Source organism: Sceloporus occidentalis, unplaced genomic scaffold (assembly GCF_023333645.1).
Source record: "Sceloporus occidentalis isolate IW3139 unplaced genomic scaffold, rSceOcc1.0.p SCAF_1, whole genome shotgun sequence".
NCBI classification, from domain to species: Eukaryota; Metazoa; Chordata; class Lepidosauria; order Squamata; family Phrynosomatidae; genus Sceloporus; species Sceloporus occidentalis.
Window position 1 is genome coordinate 7,073,470 of NW_028316981.1, and position 10,580 is coordinate 7,084,049.

Here is a 10,580-nt window from a genome sequence, read left to right on the forward strand (position 1 = left end):
ATTATTAAAATACATGATACAAAATTTGAAAACAAAATTTGAGAACAAAAAATAAAAATAAGTAAAACACAAAATAATAACAATACAAACAAATACATACATTTATCCATACTATATTTTGACAACTAGCCTTATCATCAAATCTTTTATCTATTTACAAGAGTTTAGAGGTCGTAAAACATGGAGAGTGATAATTAGACTATCTATTCCTACTTATTCCTTAACTCCTTAAATGCTTTGTAGAATATTGAGCCAAATCCATTGCTCCCTCGTGATTTTCCAGGCTTAAGAGAAAAATGACTACCATGATTTCTTTAAGGGCAATGGGGCTCTTTAGTTTGTTTTTATGATGTTCACTGAGATTTTGTTTAGATTAAGAGAACCGAGAAAGTTATCTAAATTAATTATGGAGATAATTACTGATTTATATAAATTAGAGTAAAATCAGATGAGATGTGGATGAGACATCTCCAAGCCTCCCTATCCTCCCCTGCTCTACCTCAGTCCTGGAGATTCATGCCCATGACCTGCCTAAGTGAGCCTAGCCATCTGATGTGCAGTCTTCCTCTCATTCCACTGCCTCCTACCTTTCCTAGCATTATTGTCTTTTCTAATGAGTCATGCCTTGTCATGATGTAGCCAAAGTACCGTAGCCTGGATTTGTCATCTTTACTTCCAGGGAGAGTTCTGCTTTGCTCTGTTCATGGACTTGTTTGTTTGTCTTTTTGGCTGTCCACAGTACCCTCAATACTCTTCTCCAGTACCACATCTCAAATTAGTTGATTTTCTTTGTATTCTTCACTGTCTAGCTCTCACATCCGTACATGGTGACGGGGAATACTATGGCTTCAATAATACTGACTTTGATGCTCAGCCGCCTGTCTTTACTCTTTAGAATCTTATCTAGTTCTTTCATAGCTGTCCTTCCAAACCTTAGCCATCTTCTTATTTCTTGGCTGCAGGCTCCAATCTGATCAGTGTTTGATCCTAGCTATGGGAACTCTTTTACTATTTTGATTTCCTCATTGTCTAGGTTGAATTTGCATAGATCATCCATGGTCATTATTTTTGTTTTCTTTATGATCAGCAATAATTCTGCCTTTGTACTTACATGTTTGACCTTCTGTAGTAATCGTTCCAAGTCTGTGATATTTACCACTAGTAATACAGTATCACCTGCATATCTTAGATTGTTGATATTCCTTCCTCCTACCTTCACACCTCCTTCCTCCGAGTCTAAATCTGCTATTCCTGTGATTCTTATGATGCATACAAGTTGAACAAGTAAGGTGATAGCAAGCATCTTTGCCTGACCATCTTGCCAATTGGGAACCAAGCTAATTCACTGAATTCTGTTCTGATAGTAGCCTCTTGTTCCGAGTACAGATTTTTCATTATGACTGTCAAATGTAGTGGCACTCCCATACCCTTTAGAGCCACCCATAGCTTTTCGTGATCTATATAGTCAAATGCTTTGTTTTAGTCTATAAAGCACATTTCGTGAAATGCCATTGTGCGCTCTATTAGGCATTGTATGTTTGCAATGTAGTCTATAGTGGCTCTTCCTTTTCTGACCCGCGCATGGACTTCTGGCTTTTCTCTCTCTATGTATGGTTGGATTCTAACTGATGATAAATGAAATTTGCTGATATTTTTCTGGAATTCCTCTGTGTGCTGCATTAGCCATCATATGTTTGAAATGTAGTACATAGCGGCTCTTCTGCACTCTATTTGGAATTCTGGTATTTCTCTCTCCATGTATGGTTGGATTCCAATTAATGGCATCTGAGACTTTTTTTCCAGCTGAAACTCTTTCCGTACTCCAGGCATTTGAATTGAATGGTTACCCAAGGTGTGAGTGGTTTGATGAGAAGTGAGGTGTGCCTTCTGATGGAAGGTTTTGCCACACTCCAAGCACTTCACTGGTTTCTGTCCTGTGTGAGTTACTTGATGACGAATTACGTTTCTCTTCCAAAAGAAACTCTTTCCACAATCTAAACATTTAAAGGGTTTCTCCCCTGTGTGAATTGCATGATGCCGAAGGATATTTCTCTTCTGCCTGAAGCTCTTTCCACACTCCAAGCATTTTTCTGCACTTATGGCATAAAAATGAAATGCACAGATATAGGATGGGAGACACCTGGCTGAATGAAAGTACATGTGTAAGGGATCTAGGAGTCCAAGTAAACCATAAGTTGAACATGAGTCAACAGTGCGATGCGGCAGCTAAAAAGGCCAATGCAATTTTAGGCTGCATCAATAAAAGTATAGTGTCTAGATCAAGAGAAGTAATAGTGCCACTGTATTCTGCTCTGGTCCAGCCCCACCTGGAATATTGTGTCCGATTCTGGGCACCACAATTTAAAAAGGACATTGAGAAACTGGAGCGTGTCCAGAGGAGGGCAACTAAAATGGTGAAAGGTCTGGAAACCTTGCCCTAGAGGAATGACTTAAGGAGCTGTGGATGTTTAGCCTGGAGAAGAGAAGGTTAAGAGGTGATATGATAGCCCTGTTTAAATATTTGAAAGGATGTCATATTGAGGAGGGAGCAAGGTTGTTTTCTGCTGCTCCAGAGAACAGGACCCGGAACAATGAATGCAAGCTACAGGAAAAGAGATACCACCTCAACATTAGGAAGAACTTTCTGACAGTAAGGGCTGTTCAACAGTGGAACAAACTCCCTCGGAGTGTAGTGGAGTCTTTTTCCTTGGAGGTCTTTAAGCAGAGGCTGGATGGCCATCTGTTGGGGATGCTTTGATTTGGATTTCCTGCATGGCAGGGGGTTGGACTGGATGGCCCTTGTGGTCTCTTCCAACTATGATTCTATGATTCTATAAGGTTTCTCTGGATTTCTCCGTTGTGTGAGCTGCTTGATGATAAATGAGGCTTGCCTTCTGTCTGAAGCTTTTCCGACACTCCAAACATGGAAATGGTTTCCCTGCTGTGTGAGTTGCTTGATGACGAATGAGGCTTGACATGTGGCTAAAGCTCTTTCCACACACCAAGCATTTAAAAGGTTTCTCCCCTGTGTGGATTCTTTGATGATTGCTGAGGTGTGCCTTTCGACTGAATTTCTTTCCACATTCCAGGCATTTAAATGGTTTTACTCTTGTGTGAACTGCTTGATGATAAGTGAGGTTTGACCTATTCCTGAAGCCCTTTCCACACTCCAAGCATTTAAATGGTTTCTTTATTGTGTGAATTGCTTGATGAGAAGTGAGTTGGTTCTTCTCAGGGAAGCTCTTTTCACACTCCAAACACTTAAATGGTTTCTCCCTTGTGTGAGTTGCTTGATGACAAATGAGGCTTCTCTTCTGACTGAAGCTTTTCCCACACTCCAAGCATTTAAAAGGTTTCTCCCCTGTATGGGTTCTTTGATGACGGGTGAGGTGTGCCTTTCGACTGAATTTCTTTCCACATTCCAGGCATTTAAATGGTTTTACTCCTGTGTGAACTGTTTGATGATCAGTGAGATGTGACTTCTTCCTGAAGCCCTTTCCACACTCCAAGCATTTAAATGGTTTCTTTCCTGTGTGAATTGCTTGATGAGAAGTGAGTTGCTTCTTCTCAGGGAAGCTCTTTTCACACTCCAAGCACTTAAATGGTTTTTCTCCAGTGTGAGTTGCTTGATGACAAATTAGGCTTCTCTTCTGACTGAAGCTCTTTCCACATTCCAGGCGTCTGAGAAGTTTGTTATCTCTATGTCCTGCTTCATGGGAGCTCTGCTGTGTCTTCTGACTTGGGCTCTTTCCACTGTCCAAGCCTATGAAGGATTTCTCCCCTGAGTGTAACCTTTGGTGTGACATAAGATGTGAGCTACACCTTAAACTCTTGCCACTTTTCAAACATTTAAATGGTTTCTCTGCTTTTTGAGATATTTCATGAGAAATCAGGCTTTTCCTGTAACTGTCCATGTTTCTATTTTCACCATCCTTAAGTGATTTCTTCTCTATGTGAGTTCTCCTGTGAAAATTAAGGTTTGCTTTACAGCTGAAGCTTCTCTCACACACAACATATTCATTTCCTTCTTCATTCCCATTCACATCACTGCCTGGAAATCAGAACAACAAGTGGTCAAAGCACAAGAGAGAACAACAACAACAACAAAAAGAACCCACCTCACGCCCCCTCCCCTCCAAAAATCCCCTAAAATAAAACAACTGCTTAATGGATATTAATGTCAGCAGACTACTGGAAAGACAAATGAGACACCTGAGCTTTCCTTTGATTCTGCTGGGAGTCCTATTGCAGAGACTGCATGAAGCAGAAAGTTCTTTGGAGGAGCTCATAGCTTCTAGTATCTATGAAAGCATGAACCCAAGAACCATCCTTTCTCTCAACCAACCTCAACTGGGCTTGGTGCCAAAAGAATAAAAGGTAACATATATGGTACTCCTGCTTAAAAAGTAACGTGCAAGGAGAATTGTGCAGTGGCCCACAGCTGTTACAGCAAATCTTCCTCCTCCTCCTCCTCCTCCCCCTCCTCATTATTATTATTATTATTATTATTATTATTATTTCTATCATGCCTCTTTCTCAAAATTGAGATTCAATGCAGCTTACAACATATTTAAAAACACATATCAAAACTATGAATTAAAACTGTTTAAAATACATCCAAAATTAAAAATCATTAATATACATTGTAAGACAAACCTTAGTAAGAGCTCCCCATAACATTAGAAACCCACCCCAGTCAAGTTAAACAATCCAATCATTCATTTTTATTGTTCATTGGAAGGAACCCAAGCAAAAGATGGGGGGACAAAGTAGATTTTTTCGTAGCACACCTCTGAGACAAGGCAGTTCCCAATAGAGGGCTACAAGCTTAGCAGGCCATCTGAAGCTAACATCATCCAGATTAGCCTTGGCCCAAGGTTGGCCAGCTTAGGACTTTCTATGAAGAGATCCCTGAAAGGGAGAACGTAGACTGCTGAAATGCAAGATGATGGCAGGAAGAAGCAATACTGTCTCACTACCGTTGCAAACTAATTTGATCTAGCATGAGAAGAATGGAGATTTACCTAGGAAGGCCACCATCTCCAAATTCTCCTCCATGACTTCTGTATGCAGGGCCCTTTCGTCTGGATTCAGCAGGGCCCACTCCTCTTCACTAAAATACACAGCCACTTCCTCTACGGTAACCTGGAAAAAGAAATGATAGCTTCAGCAAATATGCAGAAGCCTATTGGGAATGAAAACAAAACAAGTAAAGGTGACTTAATGTGTTGCATAAAGACATTCAGTGCCACCATAGTGGGCAACTTTTGAGTGCAAGAAAGGATAAGGGAATGGTTCCCACCTGGCCCAGAGAGAAGGACAAAGAACCAGGGCACCCAGCCTGAGCCTTTCTTGGCCCTCTACCTGATCCGGGCTCACAGATGCTGTTCTCAGTCCATCAACAGTAAGAGATGAGCTGTGACATATTGGCCATGGCTGTATTTGGTTTCCTGGTAGGAAACAAAAGGAAAAACTGTTCCCTCTGCTTCTGACTGACATGTTTTTGTATTCATCTAAACAAGGACAAAGACAAACAAGACAGAAGATTTTTGGGAGGTTTGGAATGACCAAGAGGTGGATTGGAGAACAAGAAATTAGTATCATTTATTCTTTGTTTATATAGTAATAGGATTTAATAATAATAGTTTTTATTTATATGCCGCCCATATAAATTTATTTATATGCCTCCCTGGGAATCTGGGCGGCTTACAACAGAGGGGACAATATAGTGCCATCATTGTACGAGGCATTTTACAATTGAAAGAACAAGAAAACCCATTTAAACAAAAATTGTGTAAACAGAATTATGGACTTCAGAAATATATGCCAAGGAAGACTTGACTTCTAAAGTAGCTTCTCAGGGAAGCCGTCAGAAGGGCACAATATCACTGAGGACTCACTGGCATTTTCTGGGCATGAATGTCGAGCTGGAGGTGCAGAGGTTTCTCTAATCCTAGCACTTGGCAATAAATACACTGCATGTCCCAGCCTTTTCTCATGTGAAGACAGTAAAAATTGAGAACAGTTAAGGTATCAACCTGGAGAACCAGCCCTTCATCTGTCCTTATACCTTCTGCCTGGTTTTGTATCTTTGCCAGCTTTTAGCATAATGGCTCTTTCAAAGTGCAGGTTTGCCTGCAATATGTAAAACAAAACAAAACCAAGAACAGCTGTAAAAAGAGGCCGAAATGGAAATCCAAAAGAAGGTGAAATATTTAGGGATAAACACAACAAAGAAAAATGGAGACTTATTTGATAATTATAAAACTGTGTGGCAAGGAGTTAAGCAAAACTTAGAAAAATTGTCAAATTGCATTTATCTCTATTAGGCAGAATATCAGTAGTTAAAATGAGTGTTCTTCCCAAAATTATCTTTTTATTTCAGTACCTGCCAATTATTCTAAATGACTCTGTATTTAACCATTGGAAAAAAGATTTATTGAACTTCATTTGGGCAGGCAGGAAAGCAAGAATCAAATGGAATTCGTTAACAGATTTGAAAGAAAGAGGTGGTCTGTCAATGCCGGATATGAAAATATATTACCATTGTTGTTGTTTCGAAAATGCACTAATTGGATATACCTGGAAAATGAAAAACTATTAAATTTAAAGGGGTTTAACCTGTGGTATCGTTGGCATGCCTATCTTTGGTACCACAAATTGGAATTAAATAAAGAATTTAACGACCACATTATTAGGAAAGCAATATACCGAGTTTGGAAAATATATACCGAGTTTGGATTTACCAAATTGGGATTCCCCCCCAAGAAGCCTTTCAGATTAGAGGAAATATAAAAGGAACAATGGGCAAAGAATTTACAATTGCAACATTGGGAAAGGGTGTGGGAAAAGGATTTGAAATTTGCACAATGCATGGATATAAAGGAAAATTATATAAATATGCTGCATATGAGATACCTAACACCAAACAGACTGTCTAAGATTTACGGGGGGGGGGGGGGGGGGGGGCGAAAATGCTGGAAGTGTAAAAAAACAAATAGGTACATTTTATCATATGTGGTGGTTGTGTGATAAGGAAAAAAAAATATTGGAAAGAAGTCCACCAGACAATACAAAAACATACAAACAAGAATATTCCTTAGAACCAGCACTATATTTATTGAATATGGTTAAAAACAAAAATACCAAAAAATTTCTAAAACCGTTGTTATATATGATAACAACTGCTAGAATTATGTTAACAAAATATTGGAGAAATAGTGACTTGCCAAATATTGACGAATGTTTAAAAAGTCACTAGATGTGATAGAAATGGACAAAATATCCCTGCTCTTAAAGGATGAGATGGTTGAAGAAGAGTGCATATGGGAGCCTCTACTCAAATTCTGTAAACAGAGATGGAGTAGTTAAAAGTGACTAAAAATCCTCAGATGTTGTACATTCATGTATATTATATGATGGTAAGTTCCAGGAGAAGAACAGATGTAAACAGAGTTTTGTGGTAAGGAAGCAAAAATAGCTTAAGAATGTGCGCACTTCTTTACAACAAACACTATTTTGAATATGTGAGATTGTGAGCTATGGAATAAATATCAGAGGAATATATGGGAAAATGGCTGTAATCAGGTGCAGCTAAGAAGATTAGGAATTTGGGGGGAGGGAAAAGATTAGTATGAGAATATGTATATAGTATTATATTTTAATTGTAAATATATTAATAAAGTTCATTTAATTTTTTTTTTCAAAGTGCAGGTTTGAAACAGAACTCCTTAATCATTTACTGGAAACTGATCCCTTCCCCAATTGGCTCCTCGAGGAGCAGATCTACACTCCTATTATTTCAGGCACACTCAAGACAGGGAGATTAAGATGGGAAATGTCCTTTGATTCTTTACCCATTATGGTGATGCTTCTGCCATCTGACTGTACCATCCACTTGCACAGGACTCTCTCTCCAGAGTCTGAGAGAGCCTTCTCTGCCACAGGAAAGTCACCAGCCTCTTCTACAAGCCCCTTGGGGAGAAAAAGTAGCAAGTATCATAAAAAGATAGATAGTTTATTACTTAGACCAAAGACCATTGCAAACAAAACATCCAAGCTTTCATATAATTCTGATTACAGAATCAACATTACAATTAACTAAATAAACAAAATACATACCTATTCATAAGATATATGACTTGCATTATGAACCAGATCACATTGTAATAAGAAAGAGAGCTTATTAACCATTGGTGTTATAACAAAAATCATTTTATACACTCATATCCTCAGGTTTCTATGTCAGTTAAGATTGTCTCCATCTCCACCTGATAGCCTTTGCTGCAAATACAGCTACCCTTTGGATGACAAATTGACCTGTTGATTGTAACAAGATTTTCTTTCACACCCCAGTATTTCATTTTCTTTAGGAAAGTTTCTAAATAACTTTCTCAAATACCAGCATATATCTGGCACTCAAGTATATAATGAGCCAAATCCTCCAAAGCTGACTCTGTACAGATAGTTTTTTGTGGGTTTTTAGGGCTATGTGGCCATGTTCTAGATGAACATGTTCTTCTAGAACATGACCACATAGCCTGAAAAACCCACAAAAAACTATGGATGCCGGCCATGAAAGCCTTTGACTTCACTCTGCACACATACACAGGCTTTTTTGAACTGGGGTACTATAAAATCTTCCCCATTTCATCACTGTGCCCATTTGTATAAAATGTAAAAGGGACATTGGCTCTTACCTGTGATATGTCCATTTCCAGTAGATAAGACCCCACATCCTGTAGTTTGGGTATGCTCCTCCCACTCACTCCAGATAGGCAGGAAGTAAAAGGAGACCTTCTGGTGGCACCACGTGGGTGGAGCTAACCCTAGAAGGCCAGTCGTACAACAGCCGAATGCTCCAGAAAAAACATAAACAATTTATTTAGATATCAAACTATAGAGAATTGGACGGCGACAGAGACAGGCAGTGAGCAATCTAGCTTGCTCCCCATAGGGAAGGACTATGTGGATATGAACCATCCCTACGCCAGCACCCCTGAGGGTGGGCCAGGATGTGGGGCTCTTATCTACTGGAAATGGACATATCACAGCTAAGAGCCAATGTCCCTTTTCCCAGTAGATAAGACCCCCACATCCTGTAGTTTGGGATTTACCAAAGCCAAACTAAACAAGGTGGGCAGTGCTGGCCCTTCAGAGACATAGGTTTGAACACCCCCTGCAAGACCTTGCTGCCAACAGCAGCCTCAGCCAAGCCAAGCGGTCAAGCTAGTGATGTCTAACAAGTGTGTATGGTGCCTTTTAAGTGGCCACCCTGATGGTCTTGCTATAGGACCTATGATGGCTAGAGATGCTAATGCACCTGCACTCTTTGCCATGGGTGACTTGGTTTCTGGTGGTAACCACCCAAGGATTCAAGGTAGGTAGTAATGTAGGGCCTGATCCACCTGCTAGGCTTGGAGACTGATGCCTTCTTACCCACAGAATAGGGCTAAAAGGAAACAAATTGGGTGGCTGGTTCTCCAGCATGGTGTATGTTTTATATTCTGTCCAATGACTGGGAGAATGAAGTAGAAGGCTGGAAGGATATGATTGTGAACTCTGAGGAGGTTAGAGCTCATCCTAAGGGTGGCATCTGGGTCTGGGAGAATTGACATGGAGTCAGTTGTAATAACACTGAGCTGCTAGGAAAGGACTGGAGTGGCTGTAGTGAAGACGTTGCAGAGCAACAGCAAACACATCCTACTGGAGTGATAGGCAGGACAAGACTGGCCTTCTACGGTTAGCTCCACCTGCGTGGGGGTCACCAGAAGGTCTCTTTTTATTTCCTGCTTATTGGAGTGAGTGGGCAGAGCATAACCCAAACTACAGCATGTGGGGGTTTTATCTACTGGGAAACGTGTAAGGGCTTTACATGATTCCTTTGGCAGATATATTGTTAGATATTTTTCACATTTATGTTCACATTCACACTGGCTAACCATTTCACTGTTCCTATGGATGTTAGGGCAGTGTATCATAAACACATAAATGGAAAGAAAATATAAAGGACCAGGAGGGCCAGGAAATTATTAAGATAAAGACTTTCTCACCTGCTGCTCTTCCTGCTTCTTCTCCTCTGCCTGACTCAGGAGGAAGCCTTCAGCCAGGGCCACTGCCTGGGAACTGGTCTCTGCCCCACATTCCCTGACCCAGCTTGACATCTCTGGGGGAAGGACAGCCAGAAACTGCTCCAGGATCACCAGGTCCAGGATCTGAGCCTTGGTGTGTCTCTCTGGCCTCAGCCACTGATGGCAAAGAGTGTGGAGTCGGCTGCAAATCTCTCGGGGCCCTTGGTCCTCTTTGTAGCAGAGCTGCCTAAAATGCTCCCCCTGTACCTCTGAATGGGATATATCTTCTGCCAGGCTCTTCTGTGTGGTTGCTCTGCAGAATTCCCCACTGCTCCCAGCTGGAAGATGTAGAAGGCCTTTTCCTAACTCAGGGCCAGATGAGCCTTGTATTTCCATCTTGACCAGTGCTCTCAGACCATCAGCACCACGTAGGATTTTGTTTCCTTTATTGGACCATCAGCAGCACATGCAACTTTGTTTTCTTTATCTCTTCCACTGTGAATACATGCT

The 10,580-nt window shown here is 40.6% G+C and overlaps 1 protein-coding gene across 1 annotated transcript; it reads right to left on the minus strand.

Moving 5' to 3' along the window:
- Nucleotides 1-2,757: 2,757 nt before the first annotated feature.
- Nucleotides 2,758-10,163, minus strand: LOC149320548 (uncharacterized). Its single transcript, XM_089499906.1, has 5 exons — nt 10,053-10,163; nt 7,857-7,974; nt 5,365-5,450; nt 5,025-5,145; nt 2,758-4,051 (listed from the first exon to the last, which is right to left on the minus strand). The coding sequence occupies exons 1-5, from the start codon at nt 10,161-10,163 to the stop codon at nt 2,832-2,834; spliced, it is 1,656 nt and encodes a 551-aa protein (XP_089356032.1). The 3' UTR covers nt 2,758-2,831.
- Between the last annotated feature and the right edge of the window lie 417 nt (nt 10,164-10,580).

What these genes read in the sequence shown, in the direction of transcription:
- LOC149320548 (XM_089499906.1), bottom strand. Translation starts at nt 10,163, where the DNA reads ATGTCAAGCTGGGTCAGGGAATGTGGGGCAGAGACCAGTTCCCAGGCA. An exon ending in AGAAGCAGGAAGAGCAGCAG is followed by an intron (nt 7,975 to 10,052) that starts GTGAGAAAGTCT and finishes TTTCTCCCCAAG; the next exon opens with GGGCTTGTAGAAGAGGCTGG. An exon ending in GGAGATGGTGGCCTTCCTAG is followed by an intron (nt 4,052 to 5,024) that starts GTAAATCTCCAT and finishes TCTGATTTCCAG; the next exon opens with GCAGTGATGTGAATGGGAAT.